Source organism: Dendrobates tinctorius, unplaced genomic scaffold (genome assembly GCF_039654945.1).
Source record: "Dendrobates tinctorius isolate UK_male_01 unplaced genomic scaffold, ASM3965494v1 ptg000049l, whole genome shotgun sequence".
Lineage (NCBI taxonomy): Eukaryota > Metazoa > Chordata > Amphibia > Anura > Dendrobatidae > Dendrobates > Dendrobates tinctorius.
In genome coordinates, this window is record NW_027361717.1 from 9824119 (window position 1) to 9844264 (window position 20146).

Genomic DNA, 20146 nt, shown 5'->3' on the forward strand with positions numbered 1-20146 from the left:
ACAGTGCAGGAGGGGGTACGTGGAAGCAACACTCCACATTCCCGCCTGTTGATTTGGCGAGATTGGAACCCTGAAGTGATCTGTCGCCCCCCGTAATCTATTAAAAAGGGATAGCATAAAAAAAATAAAAATACAAAATTGTGGTCTGAAGACCAGACCCATGTGCCTCCTACAGACACTATGCATGAACTGGTTCGTCTGTAGCCAGCGTATGGGTGTATACTGTAGAGGAGGAGCTAATCTTTTTGTATTCACTAAGTGTCAGCCTCCTAGTGGCAGCAGCAAACACCCACGGTCCTTTGTCCCCCAATGAGGCGAAGGAGAAAATCAGTCTCCATGATTTCACTAAACCTCATTACAGTGGACTAGTCAGCACAATAAAAGCCAGGGGAACAGGGCCTCCAGTTATCTTGGCAATAAACTCCATGCAACAAAGTGATCTAGTGATCAGTGGGGGATTTTTCAGAGACCCCCTAATGACTTTATTAATGGGAATCGGTCAGTAGTATCAACCCTCCCAAGCCGTCTATATGGGCATGTAGCTAACAGGAAGCGGAATAAAATGATACATTGATATCTGCGATCTGATGTTTTATTAAGAGGGATTTACGTTTTTCTTATATGTAAATGAGCTGTTAAGATCTATGGGCTGGACATGGATCTCCCTGAGAATCAGAGATTATTGTAAATGGGGAGTTATCAGCCAGCTTTCCCACTGATTTGCATTGCAATGCATTGCGGGAAGCAAAGGAAAGGGAAGTCTGGAGTGGTGCATACTGCTGGCCTCACAGGCCCATCTAGGCAGTAGGTCTGGTACCTTGAGGTACACAAGAACAACAGAGGATCAAAACGGAAGTAGAATAATCTCAGGGGATTGTGTGTGTGTATTATACATAATTTTCATCTAAATGTTCACTTTTAAGTCTTTGTTGCATCTGTCATAGTGCAGATAAAACTAATAATTTCAGGTAATGTGCATTTGGATAAAAAAAACATGAAATATTGTTAAAATCACTTTATTTAAGACATGTGATTTTGACTTTTAATTACAATAATACAGAACAGGGCGGTTTAACGGGGAAATTATTGTGCTGGGGAAAAAATACTTTCCTCTTTCCCGTTTAAAAAGAGCCAAACATGGGACAGATAACACTGAGAATGCTATAATTTGCAACATTGACCAGAGGAACAATGGAGAAAAGAAAAAAAAAAAAATGCCCAGCCAAGCGCTTGTTATAGGCGACAAATAAGTTTAAAATTGCATTATTTTTTGTTTTGTACCATTTCTTTACAAAAATATTACTGTTGAATTTTACTGCATGGATATTAGGCTCGTGTCAGTCCCTTTATTATAAGTTTAATTTATTTATTGTAAAATATGTACGGATGTGTTGAACAATACAAGAAATATATATATAAAAAAGGTGACAAACCAACAAAAAAAAAGGAGAGAAAAAAAGATTAAAAGGACCAAGTGTCTAGAAACTTAACTGCAAGAGATGAAATTGGGTAAGATTGCTACTGTCCTTGATTTGCTGGTATTGACTAGTAAAAATGTGCAGGACAAAGTTTAAAAAAAAAATTGTCCTTTCTGATATAAAACAATAAATGGTGACATTCTGCGAGAGGCAGGGACCGCAGGATCCAAATACAAAACTTCTGGAAATAAAATGGAACATGATACAGATCTTGACATCCACTGAGTGATAGAAATCCTTGTTCTGCTGGGTCCAGGGTGGACATTTGGCCTCATCCGTGCCCCCTCTTTCGTTTCCTCTTCCAGTGCATTTTGTAATTTATGTACATTTCCATACAGGGGTAGAGACCGCGGTCCTCAAGGCCAAGAGCCAATATGTAGAAACAAACGGCTGAACATATAAAGGTTGGGAGGTTAAAATGTAGACTTGTACAGCAGGAAAAATGAGTTGATAAAACCATTTGTCCATAAAACAGGCTATGTCTCCAATTATTTCTCTGTAGGACCAAATGCAGACAGGTGGGAACATTCGGCGTCCGCAGTAGCACAGATCCCGACTAGGGGGTGTATAGTCTTCTTTCCAGACACCGTAAACTTTCCTCAGGTTGTACACAATCCATCAATACTACAAGCATTTGGTTTCAACAAAAACTGTTAAAAAAAGTGTTTTTGTGTTTGTTTTTTCTAATTTTCTTACAGAAGCTCACAGTATACAGGCCTTTAAACAAGAGTTCCAGGTATGTGCTGAACCTCAGAACATTGGCATCCCAAATCCCTAGGAAAGAGGGGAAAATAAAAAAGTGTTACACTGATGGAAAAAGCCTGGCGTTCCCACATATACAAATCACTGAAAATGGCTCCTTAAAATGGCATGGAAACAAAGTCTGAACATGACATCTATCCTTGATCGTTATGTTCTTCTAGGTTACTTAGCTGATATGCAAAAGTGATGCCAGGGATCCCTATTGGATGAACGATCATTTATCTAATCAGCGATCAAAGGAGTCAGGGGTTATAATACAATATAGCTCAATTCATTGCGTCATCAAACACGCCTGTTACTCTGTGTGACATAAAAAAATAAATGCAAAAAAAAAAAGTTTTAAATATAAGCGAACTAAGATACTGCCAATCTGAAAAGCTGTTTCTAGCCCTGTAAAACAAAAAATTATGTCCAATATGTAAACAATTTCTATGGAAGGGGGAAGACTAAAAAATGTTTTCAGTAGTCCTTTGTAGCCATAAAAAATATTTCTTATTTATCTTTACATGTTCCCACCAATTAAAAAAAATAAAGCTCCACTTGCTATGTTAAAAGGGGACAAAGTCATTTGAATATTCACAAGAGAAAGAATTTTAGACCCGTTAAAAGTGGATGTGAGATAAATTCCGAAAATATGCCAGGGCAGGAAATGTAGGTGGGGATGGTCCGCACCTGAACTGGCTAAAACAAATGTGAGAGGATATAATCAGAAAACAAGGCATCAGTGTAAATGTAGCACATCACCTAAACACTGTAGAAATGACATCCCAAGTCTATGCAGAAGGTCCGTAGACACCACAGCAGCGTCCTTAGCTGCAGTAACAACTTGTATTCTGCCAACTCTGGTAATAACTCCCATAATATATACTCTTACCCCCGACGGCACACATATATTATATACACCACAAGGACAGGTAACACAAGACTACATGATTACATACTGATTCATCTTCAATAATGGCTGCGGAGTCAAAGAAGTCTGGTCGGAGCTCTGCTCTTTCCCGTCTGTTTCGAGAAGGTGGCTAGAAGAAAAACAAAAGGTTAGTCTTCATTGGCTATATACACACTTCTAGCGCCCTCACTGTGATCAGGTTGGGCAGACAACGTGACCCTGAATGGTACAGTGTAACGATCGTAGGATTCAGGTCCTCACTCACATGTACAAAAAACTTACCAGATCAATAACCATTGTGTCCTCAAACTCCTCATTCATGTCTTCCAACTGCCCCCTCGAGGACATCATTACATCCTCAAATATTGGCTCTGCATCATCCTCCATTAAACCTCGTCTGAGAAAGGAAGAGGAAAGATTCCAGGATAAGAAATGATCTGCAGATGCTACATCACCCCGTTAGCTACATAGTAATTATTAACATTTTTTTTTTTTTTTTTGCAGATGTGCAGGACAAGAGTTATAACCAGTATATGATAGTAAGAACAACGTCTAGATCTAATACTGTTAGATATGGACACATTCCAACACGAGACAATGTCTAAAGAAATCCACATATCGGAACTAGAACACCACAGCAAATGCCAAATAGGTACATGTAGCCATACTATATGTAGCCATACTCTGAAGGGCCACGAGGGCAGGAGTTACTTCTGGAAGATCTGAAGAAGCGCACCCTGTGGGAACCTGTAACCATGTGTCCCAAATATTATGGAAGTTTTCTGGGTGATGTCAGTGATGGTACAGTCATTTCTCATGGGGCATCGGCACTGATGAGCGAGATCACATATACTACCAGCCATTATCTCACCACCACTTTCTATCCATGATACAGAGTTTCTGTCCAAAAGCATACATGTACCTCAATAGTGTCAGAGAAGGACCACAGATAATATTAATGTAATTTAATAAGCTAATCACCAGGTCCCAAAAACCCAGTATCTATGGAAAACTCGAAGATGAGACACTTTAGTGAAATGGATGTAACCCTGGCTATTCGCAAGTTGTGTAATACGCTCTATGTAGGATGTATAGCTACACAAGTCAATCATTGTGATTGATAGCAGCTAATTTACACGAGGCTACGGCACCTTCCACTCTTCTTCCGTTATTTGTTCCACATCAGTTTCTCATTTCTGACTTAACAGAAGGGAAGTTTACCCAAACTTGAGGAGTATTGAAAAAAAAAGATGGACATCAACTGGAAGGCGGCGGGAAGAAGCACCAGATCCGGGAAAGTTAGGCAAGCAAAAAGGTCTTACACCATCTGTGTACACAATGCATATTTGAAGCACAAGTAATTAAAATAAGGGGCAGGTGACAGATTATAGCTGGTCTGCGATACAAGAAAGTCCATCACCCATGATTCTATACAAACCTGGGGTACAAGCTACAGCCCTCGTCTCTCCCAACCTAATTCCCCAGAGGTTAAATACTTACACTCCATGCCGAACGCCGCTCCGCACTTTCATGTAGCTCATAGATGTTCTGTCTTTTCGATTCAAGTCTTCTAACTTCTGCTGACCCAACCAAGACATCTGCATCTGAGGACTGGAAAACACAACACCCGTCACACAACACAAAAACTCCAGACGGAGGCGACACCAGGACACACAGCACATACTTGTGTAAGAAGTCTGGTTCTGAGCCGTGTTCAGACTCGTGTTCGGGCATTTGATCTGGGATCGGTCTAGGGTTTTCCCGCAGTACTGTGGATGTAAGCTGAGGCGTGGTAAGTGCTCCCGGTGTTTGGATGGTGTCATTCCTGGTTACCCAGGAACTGTCAATGCTTTCTTCTTGAACAGATGGAAAAGATAACGGTTACAATATGCTGTATTACTCCTTCAGACAAAAGAATTAAAGTGTGAGCTTGAGGCTGTGTGCACATGTTGCGTTTTTGCGGCGTTTTTCCACGAAAACGCAAAAAACCCCGCATCCCATGCAATCCTATGGGATTCCGCAATGCTGTGCAAATGCTGCGGATTTTTCCGCTGCGGAATCGCATAGCGGAAAAATCTGCATCATTCCCATTCTGTTTGCGGAATTGCGCCGATTCCACACCCATAGGAATGCATTGATCCGCTTACTTTCCGCATGTGGCTATGCGCACCATGTGCAAAGTAAGCGGATCATGTGCGGATGGTACCCAGGGTCTGGAGGAGGAAACTGTCCTCCAGGCCCTGGGTACCATAATCCTGTAAAAAATAGAATTAAAATAATAGTGATATACTCACCCTCCGGCGGCCCCCCCGGAGTCCTTCCTGCCTCTCACCAAGCTCCCGGCATCTTCCGGTCACAGGAATGCTTTGATGTCACGCGAGCGTGACGTCATCTCAGGTGCTTCGCGCAAAGCATTACTGGGACCGGAAGATGCCGGGAGCGCCGCAGAGCAGATCGGTGGCCATCGGAAGGTGAAAATAACAATATTTTTTATTTTTTTAATTATTTTAACATCCTACCTATCACATTCCAAGCGATGCTAATTTCCGCAGCATTTCTGCAACGTGGGTACATAGCCTACCTAACACTTGCGGCTGTATTAGTGAATAGGACCTTGGCGGCTCATGTGTTGTGGAGTTTAACCATAACAGGATAGTGAAGCAGCCAGCACTGGCATTCAGCTCCAAGTACCAGCATGGAGCACAAGCCAAGATGATCTGAGGTCTTACAGTGGGAGCCAAGAAGCAGTGATGTACTCAACTAGGCCACCCAGTGACTATAAGCTTACAGTGGCATGTAAAAGTCTGAGCATCCTTGGACAAAATCATTGTTATTGTGAAGAGTTAAGGAAGTTGAAAATTAAATGATCTCTAAAAGGCGTAAAGTTAAATATGACATGTTAGGCAAAAAAAAGCATAACTTTTTTTCATTTTATAAAATTACAAAAAAGGAAATGGGCTGATGCAAATGTTTGGGCACTCGGAGATTTGTGTGCTCCGATAACTTTCACAAATATTTCAGACCTTAGTTAGCAGGGTATGGTTATGTCTTGATCACTACAATTGTTAGGAAAGGCCGGGTAATACAAATTTCCCAGCTACAGGTGCTTCTGACAAAATTAGAGTACCATTTCAGTTCTTCAATACAAAAAGTGAAACTCATATTATATGGAGTCATTACAAAAAGTGATCTATTTCAAGTGTTTATTTCTGTTAATGTTGATGATTATGGATTACAGCCAATGAAAACCCAAAAGTCATTATCTCAGTAAATTAGAGTACTTTATAACACCGGCTTGAAAAATTATTTCGAAATCCGAAATGTTGGACTACTGAAATGTATGTTCAGTAAATGCACTCAATAGTTGGTCGGGGCTCTTTTTGCATCAGTTACTGCATCAATGCGGCGTGACATGGAGGCGATCTGTAACCTTGTATTTCTATTGAAGAATTGAAATAAATTAACTTTTTGATGATATTCCAATTTTGTGAGAAGCACCTGTATATAAAAACCCAGTCTCCTCTAACTCTGTGCCAAAAAACAGCAGCCATGGATTTTAACTAGCACTCTGAATATGAAAATGGTGGAGGGTCACAAAGCAGTAGAAGGCTGCAAGAAGATAGCAAAGCGTTATCAAGTTGTCCTTTCCTCAGTTCGAAATGTAACTAAGAAATAGCAGTTACTAGGAAGAGTGGAGGTCAAGATAAGGTCTGGAAGACCAAGCTAAATTTCAGTGAGAGATGCTCATAGGATTGCTGGAGAGGCAAATCAGAACCACTGCTTGACAGCAAAAAAAACCTTCAGAAAGATTTAGCAGACACGTGATTAAATATGGCCTTCATGGAAGTCATCAGAAGAAAACATCTCCTGGGTCTTCACCATAAAATTCAGCATCACAACATCTAAACAATCCTGATTCAATTGCAAAATAAGTCACATGGACCGATTAGGTTAAAATAGAACTTGGCCACAATAATCAAAAGATGTGTGTGGAGAAAAAAGAACACAGGATGGCTTCTACAAATGGATAATGAACCTAAACACACGTCAAAATCCACAATAGACTACCTCAAAAGATTTCACAATGGCTCGCACAGTCCCCTGATCTGAAGTCTGAACATCACTGAAAATCTGTTGCTAGCCCACAAAATAGCAGTGTATGCAAGACGACCCAGGAATCTTACAGAAGTGGAAGAATTTTCCAAGGAAGAATGGTGAAAATCCCTCAAACAAGAATTTAAAGACTCATCCGGCTACAAAAAGCGTTTACAAGCTGTGATACTTGCAATAAGGGGGGTGTTGCAAGGTACTAACCATGCAGGGTGCCAAACGTTTGCATCAGCCCATTTTTCTTTTTGTCATTTTCAAAATGTAAAACATGAAAAACACATTTTTTTTCCCTAAAACACAAAGGATACGAGTCATCTTTAATATAATCACTTAATCTTCAACCTGATTAACTGTTCACAATAAAAATAATTTTAACCAGGGGTGTCCAAACCTTTACTTGCCACTGTACAGAGACAATGCCTTTAATGAGAACCTGTACGGACGATTAAACAGAATATGTGGCTGTATGGGTTGTGGAAATTCATGTTCATGCACACCTTTACGGGAAAAGTGACGTGGAAAAAAAAAAAATCAGGTTTGAAAGTTTAAGCAAGTCAGCCTGGACGAGCATGGAGACTGGCTGTCCCACTAGTAGACCCTACTTATCCCACCCCCAATGCACCTCCAAGTGCATTTTCATAAATCTATAAAATGTTTTCTCCGTACTGGCTCATCACTTCGGAGCTGCACAGGAACTTGTATTTCTATTATCTACATGGCCCTGAACTCTGATTTGTTACCACTAAATGTCCTGAGAAGGATGTTCAGCCTGTCCATAAAGCAAGAAATAACCTTGGGTCACTGTGCCCATCTTACCTTCCACCCCTCTCTTCTTGTGCAGGGGCGGCCGGCCTTTCTTACTTCTCACAGAGGAGCCCTTGCTGTTACTACCTCCACTATTCACAGACAAGCGATCCTCATCACTACCCGTTACCAGAGAGTTTCTGTAGGAGATGAGAGGCAACCAAATGTCTTCTCTTCTCTCCATCATTTGCTCTGTCAGGAATTTTTCCAGATATGAATGTCTGCACCGGGGAGAAGAAACAGAAAGGAAATTAATTTCAGGGGAAAATAAGCTGCAGATGCGCCCCTTGCCCAGTGACATGCCCCTCGCCCGGTCAGACTTAAGCCATCCGCTTCTCCATATACCTTAGGTGGTCCTTATAAAGGCTTGCAAAAGAATTAAGATATTTTATGAGACTGTACAGTCTAAATATGAAGATCATAGCCATTAAGATAACCGCAATGTCATACTTACACTGTCCTCTTGTCCTGCCGTAACAACTTAGAAGAAAATTCACTCAATACTTCCAGGAAGGCCAAGTTTGGTGGTGGGAACTCTAGGCCCTTAGGATTTTGGTATTTAAAGGCAAACTCTATGCCATCTCTGTATTTAGGAAATTAAAAAGGGAATAAAAGTTAGGTTAAGGCTTCATGAAAAATTAAATATCCTGAAGCCGCAGCTACCATCATAGAAATGATTTATTGTGTTACATGTAATATTTAGACTTTTTTTTCTAATCATTAAAAAGAAAAATCTAATGTATTTAAAAAAAGTAGAAACAATCAAAAGGTGGTCTTTACCACAAAACTGTATCAATGCTAACATGAGTTTGCGCCGCTAGAAAAAAGACCAATCATAAATCGTCAAATGAGAGATTATGGAAAATAGCAACAGTTTTTTTTCTTAATGAATTTTATATTTATTTTTTTCCACTACTTAACCCCTTCATTACCAAGGGTGGTTTGCACGTTAAGGCTGTGTTCACACACAGCGTTTTTTTAGCGGTTTTTACCGCGGTTTTCACTATAAAACCGCTATAAAACCGCTAAAAATAAGCTGCACAGTCATTTCTATGCATTTTGCACTTTTTGTGCACATTGATGCGTTTTTTACTGCGAAAAAAACGCATCGCAGTAAAAAACGCAGCATGCTCATTAATTTTGCGGATTTTTCTGCGGTTTTGGCTTCTCCCATGCGTTTAGAAATCGCTGCAGTAAAAAACGCATCAAAAACGCATCAAAACCGCGCAAAAACCGCCGCGGAAAAATAGGTGCGGTTTCTGGGAAGGGATTCAAGTTTTTGTGCAGAAATTTTCTGCAACGTGTGCACTTAGCCTAACTCCCGGGCCAATTTTTACAATTCTGACCACTGTCCCTTTATGAGGTAATAACTCTGAAACGCTTCCATGGATCCCGGTGATTCTGACATTGTTTTCTCGTGACATATTGTACTTCATGCTAGTGGTAAAATTTCATTCAAATAACTTGCGTTTATTTGTGAAAAAAAACGGAAATTTGGCGAAAATTTTGAAAATGTCGCAATTTTCCAACTTTGAATTTTTATGCCCTTAAATCACAGAGATACGGCACACAAAAAACTTTAAAACTTTATAAGTAACATTTCCCACATGTTTACTTTACATCAGCACAATTTTGGAACCAAAATTTTTTTTTCGTTAGGAAGTTATAAGGGTTAAAAGTCGACCAGCGATTTCTCATTTTTGCAACACCATTTTATTTTTACAAACCACATCACATTTGAAGCCACTTTAAGGGGTCTATATGATAGAATGGTGTCACTTTTGGGTATTTTCTAAAAACTGCACCCCTTAAGGTGCTCAAAAACACATTTAAGAAGTGTATTAACCCTTCAGGTGCATCACAGGAATTTTTTTGAATATTTAAAAAAAAAAAAAAAATATGAACATTTAACTTTTTCACAAAAAAAATACTTCAGGTTCAATTTTTTTTATTTTACCAAGGGTAACAGGGGAAATTGGACTGGAAAAGTTATTGTGCAGTTTGTCCTGAGTACGCTGATACCCGATATGTCGGGGGGAACCACTGTTTCGGCACATGGCAGAGCTCCGAATGGAAGGAGCGCCGTTTGACTTTTTCAATGCAAAATTGGCTGGAATTCAGATCGGACGCCATGTCACGTTTGGAGAGCCCCTGATGTACCTAAACAGTGGAAACCCCCCACAAGTGACCCCATTTTGGAAACTACACCCCCCCAAGGAACTTATCTAGATATGTGGTCAGAACTTTGAACCCACAATGGCTTCACAGAAGTTTATAGTGTACAGCCGTACAATAAAAAAATCATTTTTTCCACAAAAATGATTTTTCACCCTCAATTTTTATTTTCCCAAGGGTAACAAGACCCTAAAAGTTATTGTGCAATTTGTCCAGAGTACGCTGATACCGCACATGTGGGGGTAAACCACTATTTGGGTGCATGGCAGAGCTCGGAAGGGAAGCAGCACCATTTGATGTTTTTGGCTGGAATGGAGATCGGACACCATGTCGCGTTTGGAAAGCCCCTGATGTACCAAAACAGTGAAAACCCCCCACAAATGACACCATTTTGGAAACTAGACCCCCCAAGGAACTTATCTAGATGTGTGGTGAGAACTTTGAACCCCCCAGTGCTTCACAGAAGTTTATAACGCCCGGGCGTGAAAATAAAAAAATCGTGTATTTTCCACAAACATGATCTTTTAGTCACCAATATTTTTAATTTTCCCAAGGGTACCAGGAGAAATTGGACCCCAAAAGTTGTTGTCCAATTCGTCCTGAGTATGCTGATACCCCATATGTGGGAGAAAACTACTGTATGGGCACACATCAGGTCTCGGAAGGGAAGTAGTGACGTTTTGGAATGCAGACTTTGATGGAATGGTCTGCGGGTGTCATGTTGCCTTTGGAGAGCCCCTGATGTACCTAAACTATTGAAACTCCCCACAAGTGACCCCATTTTGGAAACTAGACCCCCCACGGAACTTATCTAGATGTGTGGTGAGCACTTTGAACCCCCAAGTGCTTCACAGAAGATTATAACGCCCAGGCGTGAAAATAAAAAAATCATTTTTTTCCACAAAAATGATATTTTTGCCCCCAATTTTTTATTTTCCTAAGGGTAACAGGAGAAATTGGACCCCAAAAGTTGTTTTTCAATTTGTCCTGAGTAGGCTGATACCCCATATGTGGGGGTAAAACACTGTTTGGGTGCATGGCAGAGCTTGGAAGGGATGGAGCACCATTTGACTTTTTCAAAGCAGAATTGGCTGGAATTGAGATCAGACGCCATGTTGCATTTGGAGAGCCCCTGATGTGCCCAAACAGTGGAAACCCCCCAATTCTAACTCCAACCCTAGCCCCAACACACCCCTAACCCTAATCTCAGCCCTAACTCTAGCCCTAACCCTTATGGGAAAATAGAAATAAATACATTTTCTTTTAATTTTATTATTTTTCCCTAACTAAGGGGGTGATAACGGGGGTTTGATTTACTATTTATGGCGGTTTTTATGTTTGGCAGCTGTCACACGCTAAAAGACGCTTTTTATTGTAAAAATAGTTTTTACATCACCACATATTGAGAGCTATAATTTTTCCATATTTTGACCCACCGAGTCATGTGAGGTCTTATTTTTTTGCGGGACGAGTTGACGATTTATTGGTATCATTTTCGGGCACGTGACATCTTTTGATCGCTTTTTATGCCGATTTTTGGGACGCAGAATGAACAAAAACGAGCGTTTCAGGAATTTCTTTTGGGGGGTGCGTTTACACCGTTCCGTGTGCGGTAAAATTGATAAAGCGGTTTTATTCTTCGGGTCAGTACGGTTACAGCGATACCTCATTTAGGTCATTTTTTTATGTTTTGGCGCTTTTATGCAATGAAAACAATTTTATATAAAAAATAATTATTTTTGCATTGCTTTATTCTGTGAGCTATAACTTTTTTTATTTTTTTCCTGATGATGCTGTATGGTGGCTCGTTTTTTGCGGGACAAGATGACGTTTTCAGTGGTACCATGGATATTTATATGCGTCTTTTTGATCGCGCATTATTTCACTTTTTGTTCGGCGGTATGATAATAAATCATTTTTTGCTTCGTTTTTTAGTTTTATTTTTTAAGGGGTTCGCTAAAGGGGTTAACTAATGGGACAGTTTCATAGGGCGGGTCGTTACGGACGCGGCGATACTAAATGTGTACTTTTACTGTTTTTTTTAATTTCCAAAAACAGGATTTTTGGGTTGCTTACCGTAAAATCTGTTTCTCGGAGCCTTCATTGGGGGACACAGAGACCTTGGGTGTATGCTGCTGCCACTAGGAGGCTGACACTATGCACAAAAAAAGATAGCGCCTCCTCCGCAGTGTACACCCCACCGACCGGCAGAGAATTCCTCAGTTAGTGAGAAAGCAGTAGGAGAAGTAACAGAATAGGTTGACAACATAAACAACTCAACTGTAACCATTCAACCAAAGTAAGAACAGGAGCTGTAAAACATGGGAGGGTGCTGTGTCCCCCAATGAAGGCTCCGAGAAACAGATTTTACGGTAAGCAACCCAAAAATCCTGTTTTCTCGTTCGCCTTATTGGGGGACACAGAGACCTTGGGACGTCCCAAAGCAGTCCCTGGGGTGGGAAACAAACTTCCATCAGGCCAGCGGACTCACCACCGCGGCCTGCAGAATCCGTCTACCTAGGCTGGCGTCCGCCGAAGCGTAGGTGTGGACTCTGTAGAATTTCACAAACGTGTGAACCGATGACCATGTTGCAGCTTTGCAAAGCTGCAGTGCGGAAGCTCTGTGGCGCACCGCCCAGGAGGCACCCACTGCTCGAGTAGAGTGGGCCCTGATACCCGGAGGGGCTCCGCGACGCTTAACACGGTAGGCTTCCAGGATAGCCGATCTGATCCAGCGAGCAATGGTGGCTTTTGACGCCGGGTGACCTTTCCGCGCTCCATCAGGGATAATGAAAAGAGACTCTGTCTTTCGCAAGGAAGTCGTCCTAGACAGATAGACTCTTACCGCCCTAACCAGGTCCAGCTTGTTCAAGGACCGCTCTCGGGGATGAGTTGGATTCGGACAAAAGGACGGGAGCACGATATCCTCGTTGAGGTGAAACGAGGACACCACCTTCGGAAGGAACGAGGGCGGAGGCCGCAGAACTACCTTATCCTGGTGGAGAACCAGAAAGGGAGAGCGGCATGAAAGAGCTGCCAATTCCGACACGCACCGGACGGAGGTGATGGCCACCAGAAAGGCTACCTTCCAAGAAAGGAGAGAAAGGGAAATATCCCTGAGGGGTTCAAAGGGCGGACCTTGCAGAACCTCAAGAACCAGATTAAGATCCCATGGATCCACGGGTGCCCGGTACGGCGGGACCGTGTGAGCCACGCCCTGAAGAAAGGTCTTAACCTGAGGACGGGAAGCCAACGTTTTCTGAAACAGAATGGACAGCGCCGAAACTTGACCCTTCAGTGAACTGAGGGCAAGCCCCGCATCCAATCCTGCCTGAAGAAACGCTAGGACTGAAGGGAGCGAAAAGGACATGGGCGCGACGTTATTGGTCTCACACCAAGTGAAATAGGCCTTCCAAGTACGGTAGTAAATCTTGGAAGATGATGGCTTTCTGGCTCGGATCATGGTCTGAATTACGTGGTCGGAAAATCCTGCTCGTTTCAGAACCTCGGTCTCAACAGCCACGCCGTTAAATTGAGCGGCCGAGAATTGGGGTGGCAAATCGGACCCTGAGACAGCAGATCTGTTCTGTCTGGAAGCTTCCAGGGGGCGTCCGCGAGAAGGTTGACAATGTCCGCGAACCAAGACCTTCTGGGCCAATTCGGGGCGATGAGAATGACCGGAAGTCCTTCTGCCTTGATCTTCTTCAACAGCTTGGGAAGAAGAGGCAGAGGAGGGAACAGGTAGGGAAGTTCGAACTGGGACCAAGGAACGGCCAGGGCGTCGGCGCCCACTGCCAGAGGGTCCCGAGACCTGGACACGAATCGTGGGACTTTCCTGTTGAGGCGAGACGCCATGAGGTCTACATCCGGGGTTCCCCACCGAAGGCAGAGCAGATGAAACACTTCCGGATGTAGGGACCATTCTCCCGCCGCGAGACCCTCGCGGCTGAGAAAATCGGCGGCCCAGTTGTCTACGCCGGGAATGTGAACCGCGGAAATTGTCGGGACGAAAATCTCCGCCCAACGAAGAATCTTGGACACCTCCGACAGGGCTGAAACACTCCGTGTTCCCCCTTGGCGGTTGACATATGCCACCGCTGTGGCGTTGTCTGTCTGAATCCGTACCGGCAGTCCTTTGAGGAGCCTTTCCCAGTGGACCAGAGCAAGATGGATCGCTCGAATCTCCAGAACGTTGATCGGTAGCGCTGATTCCCGATCCGACCATCGACCCTGAACAGTGTGGTTGCGGAATACAGCACCCCAACCGAGGAGACTGGCATCTGTGGTTACTATCTGCCAGTGAATGGGAAGGAAGGATCGACCCGATAGAATGAGAGGTGACGACAACCACCAGTTGAGAGACCGCTTGATCCGGTAAGAAAGATGGACAGGGCGATCCAGGGACCGAGGCGACCTGTTCCATTTCGACAGAATGGCCTGCTGAAGAGGCCTGGCGTGAAATTGGGCAAAGGGAACTGCCTCTATCGCCGCGACCATCTTTCCCAGGACCCTCATGGCTTTACGGAGGGATGGGAATCGCGAGGTCTGCAGCGATTGTACTTCCTGCTGCAGAGAGAGAATCTTTTCTTGTGGGAGAAAAACCCTTGACCGACGAGTGTCGAACAGAAGACCTAGAAAGACCAGGCGTTGTGTAGGAACCAGACAGGACTTTTTCCTGTTGACGATCCACCCGAAATTGTAAAGAGTGTCCAGGACGATTGACAAACTTTGGTGAGCCTGTTGGAATGAGGGAGCCTTGATCAGAATATCGTCTAGGTACGGGAAAAGAACGAGGCCTCTGACTCTCAACAAAGCCATCAACGCAGCCATGATCTTCGTGAAGACTCTGGGAGCGGTGGCAAGACCGAAGGGCAGTGCGACAAACTGGTAGTGGTGCTGTCGAATCGCAAAGCGCAGGAACTTCTGATGTCCGGAGAAGATTGGAACATGTAAATAGGCATCTTGGATGTCTATTGAGCACATGAATTCCTGCTCCTCCATGGAGGCGATGACCGAGCGAAGCGACTCCATGCGGAAGTGGCGAAGACGGACCCTCTTGTTGAGCAGCTTGAGATCCAAGATGGGTCGAACCGCGCCATCTTTTTTCGGCACTACAAACAGGTTCGAGTAGAACCCCGTGAAGCGCTCCGATTCGGGAACGGGCACAATCACCCCGGAACTGAGGAGAGCGGCGATAGCTGTAGAGAACCCCGGGATCAAGGCTGGATCCTTTGGAGGCCGGGATTCGAAGAAACAATACCGTGGGAGAGAGACGAACTCTATCTTGTATCCTGAGGATACGACCTCCCTGACCCAGGCGTCCTCCACGGCGGCCAGCCAAACGTCCCTGAAGGAAAGAAGTCGACCTCCCAATTGGAAAGACCCTTCGCGTGCCCGATGATAGTCATGTTGAAGTAGACCGTCCAGATCTAGATCTGGACGGTCTGCCCTGGGAGGAGTGGGGTCGCCAGGAAGGAGTGGGTCTGAAGGAAACTTTCCTTCTCTCCTGGCGAGCCTGCGGCCTCTGTTGGCTGGAGGAGTTGTCCGCCGTATTGAAACGGCGGAAAGTCCGAAAGGGTCGAAACTGACGCCTTAGTGGGGGTCTGCGAGGCTTGGACTGAGGGAGGAGAGAACTCGTGCCTCCGGTGGCGTCCTTAATAATCTGGTCCAATTGGGACCCAAAGAGGCGCAGCCCCTGAAAAGGCAGGTTAGTGAGGGACTTTTTAGAAGACAAGTCCGCTTGCCATGCCTTTAGCCAAAGTGTGCGTCGAATTGCAATAACGTTGCTTGACGCCTGAACTGCACAGGATGCAGCATCCAAGGAAGCGGAGAGAAGATAGTCCCCAGCATGGGAGATCTGATTGGCGAGATTGGCCAAATGCTCCGGTTGCGCCTTATCTAAGATGCCCTGCCGAAGGTCGTCTGCCCACGTGGCTATGGTCTTTGCTGTCCAGGATGAAGCAAAAATTAGACACACCGCCGCTGAAGCCGCTTCAAAGGCAGACTTCGCCAGGGATTCTATAATCCTGTCATTAGAATCCTTTAGGGACGCCACGCCTGAAAGCGGGAGAACCGTGTTATTGGATAGCCTGGACACGGGCGGCTCGACAGAGGGAGAGGCCGACCAGTTGTCCGTGAGCTCCTTAGCAAATGGGTAGAGTACGCCGAGACGTTTTCCTCTTTGAAAGCGTCTGGTCGGATCCTCTCTTTCCTTGGTAAAAATTTTCCCAAACTGGGAATGGAAAGGAAAAACCCTGGAGGGAGTTTCTGCCCGTCTGAACGAAACCTCCTGATCTGAGGATTTCGCAGGGGAGTCAGCAATATCGAAGGTATGATGGATCGCAGCAATGAGGTCCTGCCCTGTGACCTTCATGCTTGCATCCTGGTCTGAATCCAGCTCTAAAATCCCCTCAGATGACCTGTCCGAAAGCGCTTCCCCTGACTCGGGAGAGGAGGCCCGAGAGGGAGACTGGTGAGAAGGGCTATGCGGTGAGATGGGACTAGGAGAGGATTCCGGCTGGGAATCTTGCCTGGGTCTTTTGCAACTACCGCTGGCTGATTCAGATGGAACAATTTGGGACCTGCTTGGCCCTGCTGAAGAGTCCAGGGGCAACTTATCAAGAACGGCCACCAGGGACTGAGACACCCTGGTGAGGTCTGCCACTGATTGAGAAAGCGAGGAGGCCCAGCCAGGCATGGGGGGCTCACTCTCACCTGGGGCCGCAGATGGCTCCTGGACGGCGTCAGGCTGAATTGGATTGCTACAATCCAGGCAGAGGGGAGTGGACTGGCCTGAGGGAAGTTTGCGATTGCACGAAGAACATGCAAAGTACTTGACTAAAGTGGAGGGGGGAGCGGTAGAGCGGGTACGATCAGACTTAGACATAGTGAAAAGCTGAGGTAATGCCGGAAGGTTGGGGGACAGAGGGCGGAGAAGGGTCAGTCTGCAGTGCAGAGCTACTCACGGTCCGGTGTCCCCAGAAGCGATGCTCTGCGACCTGTCAGTGGATGCAGGTCAGAGTGAAATCCGGCCGATAGACCTCCTGAACGAAAAAACCAGCTGGAAAAGATGCTGTCCAGTGAGGAGCTGGTGCCCGGCTAACAGGCTGGGAAAATGGCGCCGTCCTGAGAAAAAGCGCGCCTTAGGAGAGGAGGTAGGGCGGAGCACCTCTTAGGGTTAAAATTCACCGCCCTCTAGCCAATAGCAGGCTGGGCAGGTGAAGGACAGGCGGTGGGAGGGCCTGGGAAGAGCGGGAGAGAAGCCCGCTTAGAAGAAAGGGGCGTGACCGCGACGCAGCGGTAGGCCCGAACTGAAGCCGGGGCCTAAATTAGTTGCGGCGGCCGCCTGTCAGCAGGGGGTTGGCGCGGAGGTCGGAAAAAGGACGCCGCCGCCGCCGGAAGCCGCGTCCAAGGGAAGAAGGAAGAGGCCCTGTACTCCCTGTCCCCAGAAAGGGGGGAGGGAAGGGGGGAACGCGGGGGCCAGCAATATGGAGCATGGTGTGCCTATGGGCGTAGGGCGACTGCGAGCGACCGCAGCGCCCGCTCCCTGTGCCACTGAAGAGGCGCACCCCCCTGTCCGTCGGGAATGGGCAGCCAGGAAAATAAAAATAAAAAATCCATACTCACCCATCCCCGATCCGTTACCTGGGACTGAAGAACTCCTGCGTCTCATCCAACCGACAGGCTCTGGTAGGCGAGTGGGAGGGAGACTGGCGACAAGGACCCCTGGAGTCGCTGGCACGTCTTGGTGTCGGCGTCAGTCTGGCTGGTCCTGCCGCGGAGAACTGCAAGGATACGGGGTGGCAGTACACGCCGTACTTGCAGACTCCATGTGGGAGTACAGATGTGACTTTTCACTCTGTATCCCTCCGTAGAACCTGAAAAGGAACGACGCACGACGAGGTAGATATGGGTCTAATAAAAGACCCGTGTCCACCTCCTACTGACACTAAGCTAAACTGAGGAATTCTCTGCCGGTCGGTGGGGTGTACACTGCGGAGGAGGAGCTATCTTTTTTTGTGCATAGTGTCAGCCTCCTAGTGGCAGCAGCATACACCCAAGGTCTCTGTGTCCCCCAATAAGGCGAACGAGAAAAATGAATTTATTAGGGAATATTTTTTTTTTTTAATTTATTTAGCGATTTTTTAAAAATTATTTTTACACTTTTTTTTTTTTCACCTTTATTACATTGTCCCAGGGGGGACATAACTGTCCTGTGACAGATCGCTGATCAGCGATCAGTCACAGGCATAGACGCAGACTTCCTCATGCCTGCGCTCTGCAAGCACTGAGGAAGCCAGCTCCCTGCAGGCCCCCGAAGGTCCCCGTCGCCATATTTGATCCGGGGACCTGCAGGGAAAGAGCCCCCCCCCCCCCCCCCCCCCCGAAGCAGCGCTGCACATTGCGCTGCTGTGGGGGGCTCAGGGAAGCACGGAGGGAGCCCCCTCCCTGCCGATGCTTCCCTTTAACCCCCGGTACACCGCGATCGTGTTTGATCACGGTGTGCAAGGGGTTAACGTGTCGGGGGCGGTCCGTGACCGCCCCTGACACATTGTTCCGGGTGTCAGCTGTGATAATCAGCTGACACCCGGCCGCGATCAGCGGCGCTCACTACGTGGGCGCCGCTGATCGCTATGACGTAATATTCCGTCCATGGGACTTAGGGCCCAGGTCACATGGACGGAATATTACGTCCAATGTAGGAAAGGGGTTTAAGAAAAAAAAAAAAAAGCCAAAAGAACAAACCCCCAAAAATGGAAGAGTTATTATTTTCCCCTGAAATTTCATCCTATTTGGAATTTTTTCCTCATTTTCCAGTACATTATATGATAAAATGAATGGTGTCATTCCAAAGTGCAACTAAGCAAGTGAAAAACATGCCATCATACGGTTATGTGGGTGGGAAAGAAGAAAAAAAGGTGGATCCTGTGAAAACATAAGAAAATCACATCGATCTAAAACCCCACATGTTGTAGCAAGTCTGAGGAAACCTAGACATCTCATCCACCACTTACTTGTGTAATGTTGCCACGGCTTCTCTGGTCTTTATCTGATCCAAACCGAACGTGAGCGCAAACCTCCGAGCCAACTCCTTAATTCCACTGACATGTGCGGACGTCCGGTCCAGGTTGGGGCCTTGCTCCTGGATCAGCTCATTGAACAGCTGGAAATAAAGTGATGGAAAGGAAAAATACGAGAACGTCAGCGATGAGAAGGACACCACCATGGGGCTGACGGATGACAACGCTTACCTGCTGCAAACTAAGGATCAGGGTCTTGGCACACTGTATCTTGTCTATCTGCCGGGTTTTACTTAGTGTTTCTTTAATGATGTCACCATAATCGTTGTAATACTACAGAAGAGAACACACACAATAAGTTATCTACAGACCTTCCCTCCTAATATTCACAGCTATTAAATTACTACGTCTCCTGTTCTGCACTTCTTACATCTTTACAGAACCCCCAATTACCTGGATATCTGTATCGGTTTACCTTCATGTAGTGCTTGAAGATGTCTGCGGCTGCGTTCATGTCCACAATGTCATAGATGATGAGCTTACAGAAGGCGGCCAGCAGATTCCTTCTCTTGTGCAGAGCCTCAATTTTGTTGGCTTCATCTTCTTCGTCACCCTCTGCAGGACATCGCATTATTGTTATTAAGTACATGAGCCTGTTCACACTGGTGTCAACGCTTTAAAATTCAGCCTGGCAGAAAAATTATCTAATGGAATCCAAACTAAAGAAAGGTCATCTAAAAATGCCCCCCAAATTGGTAAAAGAGGGATTTTGGGTTCTTACCGTAAAATCTCTTTCTTGAAGCCTTCACTGGGGGACACAGATTACCATGGGTGTATGGTGCTGCTGCTAGGAGGCTGACACTATGCAAAACAAGAAAATTAGCTCCTCCCCGGCAGTATACACC

General features: G+C 45.4%; 1 protein-coding gene across 3 annotated transcripts in view; it reads right to left on the bottom strand.

The window, feature by feature from the left end:
- Positions 1-1000: 1000 nt before the first annotated feature.
- Positions 1001-20146, bottom strand: part of STAG1 (STAG1 cohesin complex component) — a 253841-nt gene continuing 234695 nt past the window's right edge. For 2 of the 3 annotated variants that reach the window (XM_073576500.1, XM_073576498.1), the window contains exons 25-34: positions 19717-19856; positions 19473-19574; positions 19236-19384; positions 8501-8629; positions 8059-8267; positions 4817-4988; positions 4633-4743; positions 3415-3529; positions 3182-3262; positions 1001-2252 (exon numbers count right to left, since the gene is read on the bottom strand). In XM_073576500.1, the coding sequence (XP_073432601.1) occupies positions 2229-2252; positions 3182-3262; positions 3415-3529; positions 4633-4743; positions 4817-4988; positions 8059-8267; positions 8501-8629; positions 19236-19384; positions 19473-19574; positions 19717-19856 (1232 nt within the window). In that variant the 3' untranslated portion in view covers positions 1001-2228. The remainder of the gene's footprint in view (positions 2253-3181; positions 3263-3414; positions 3530-4632; positions 4744-4816; positions 4989-8058; positions 8268-8500; positions 8630-19235; positions 19385-19472; positions 19575-19716; positions 19857-20146) is intronic. The other variant, XM_073576501.1, reaches the window with a different exon arrangement.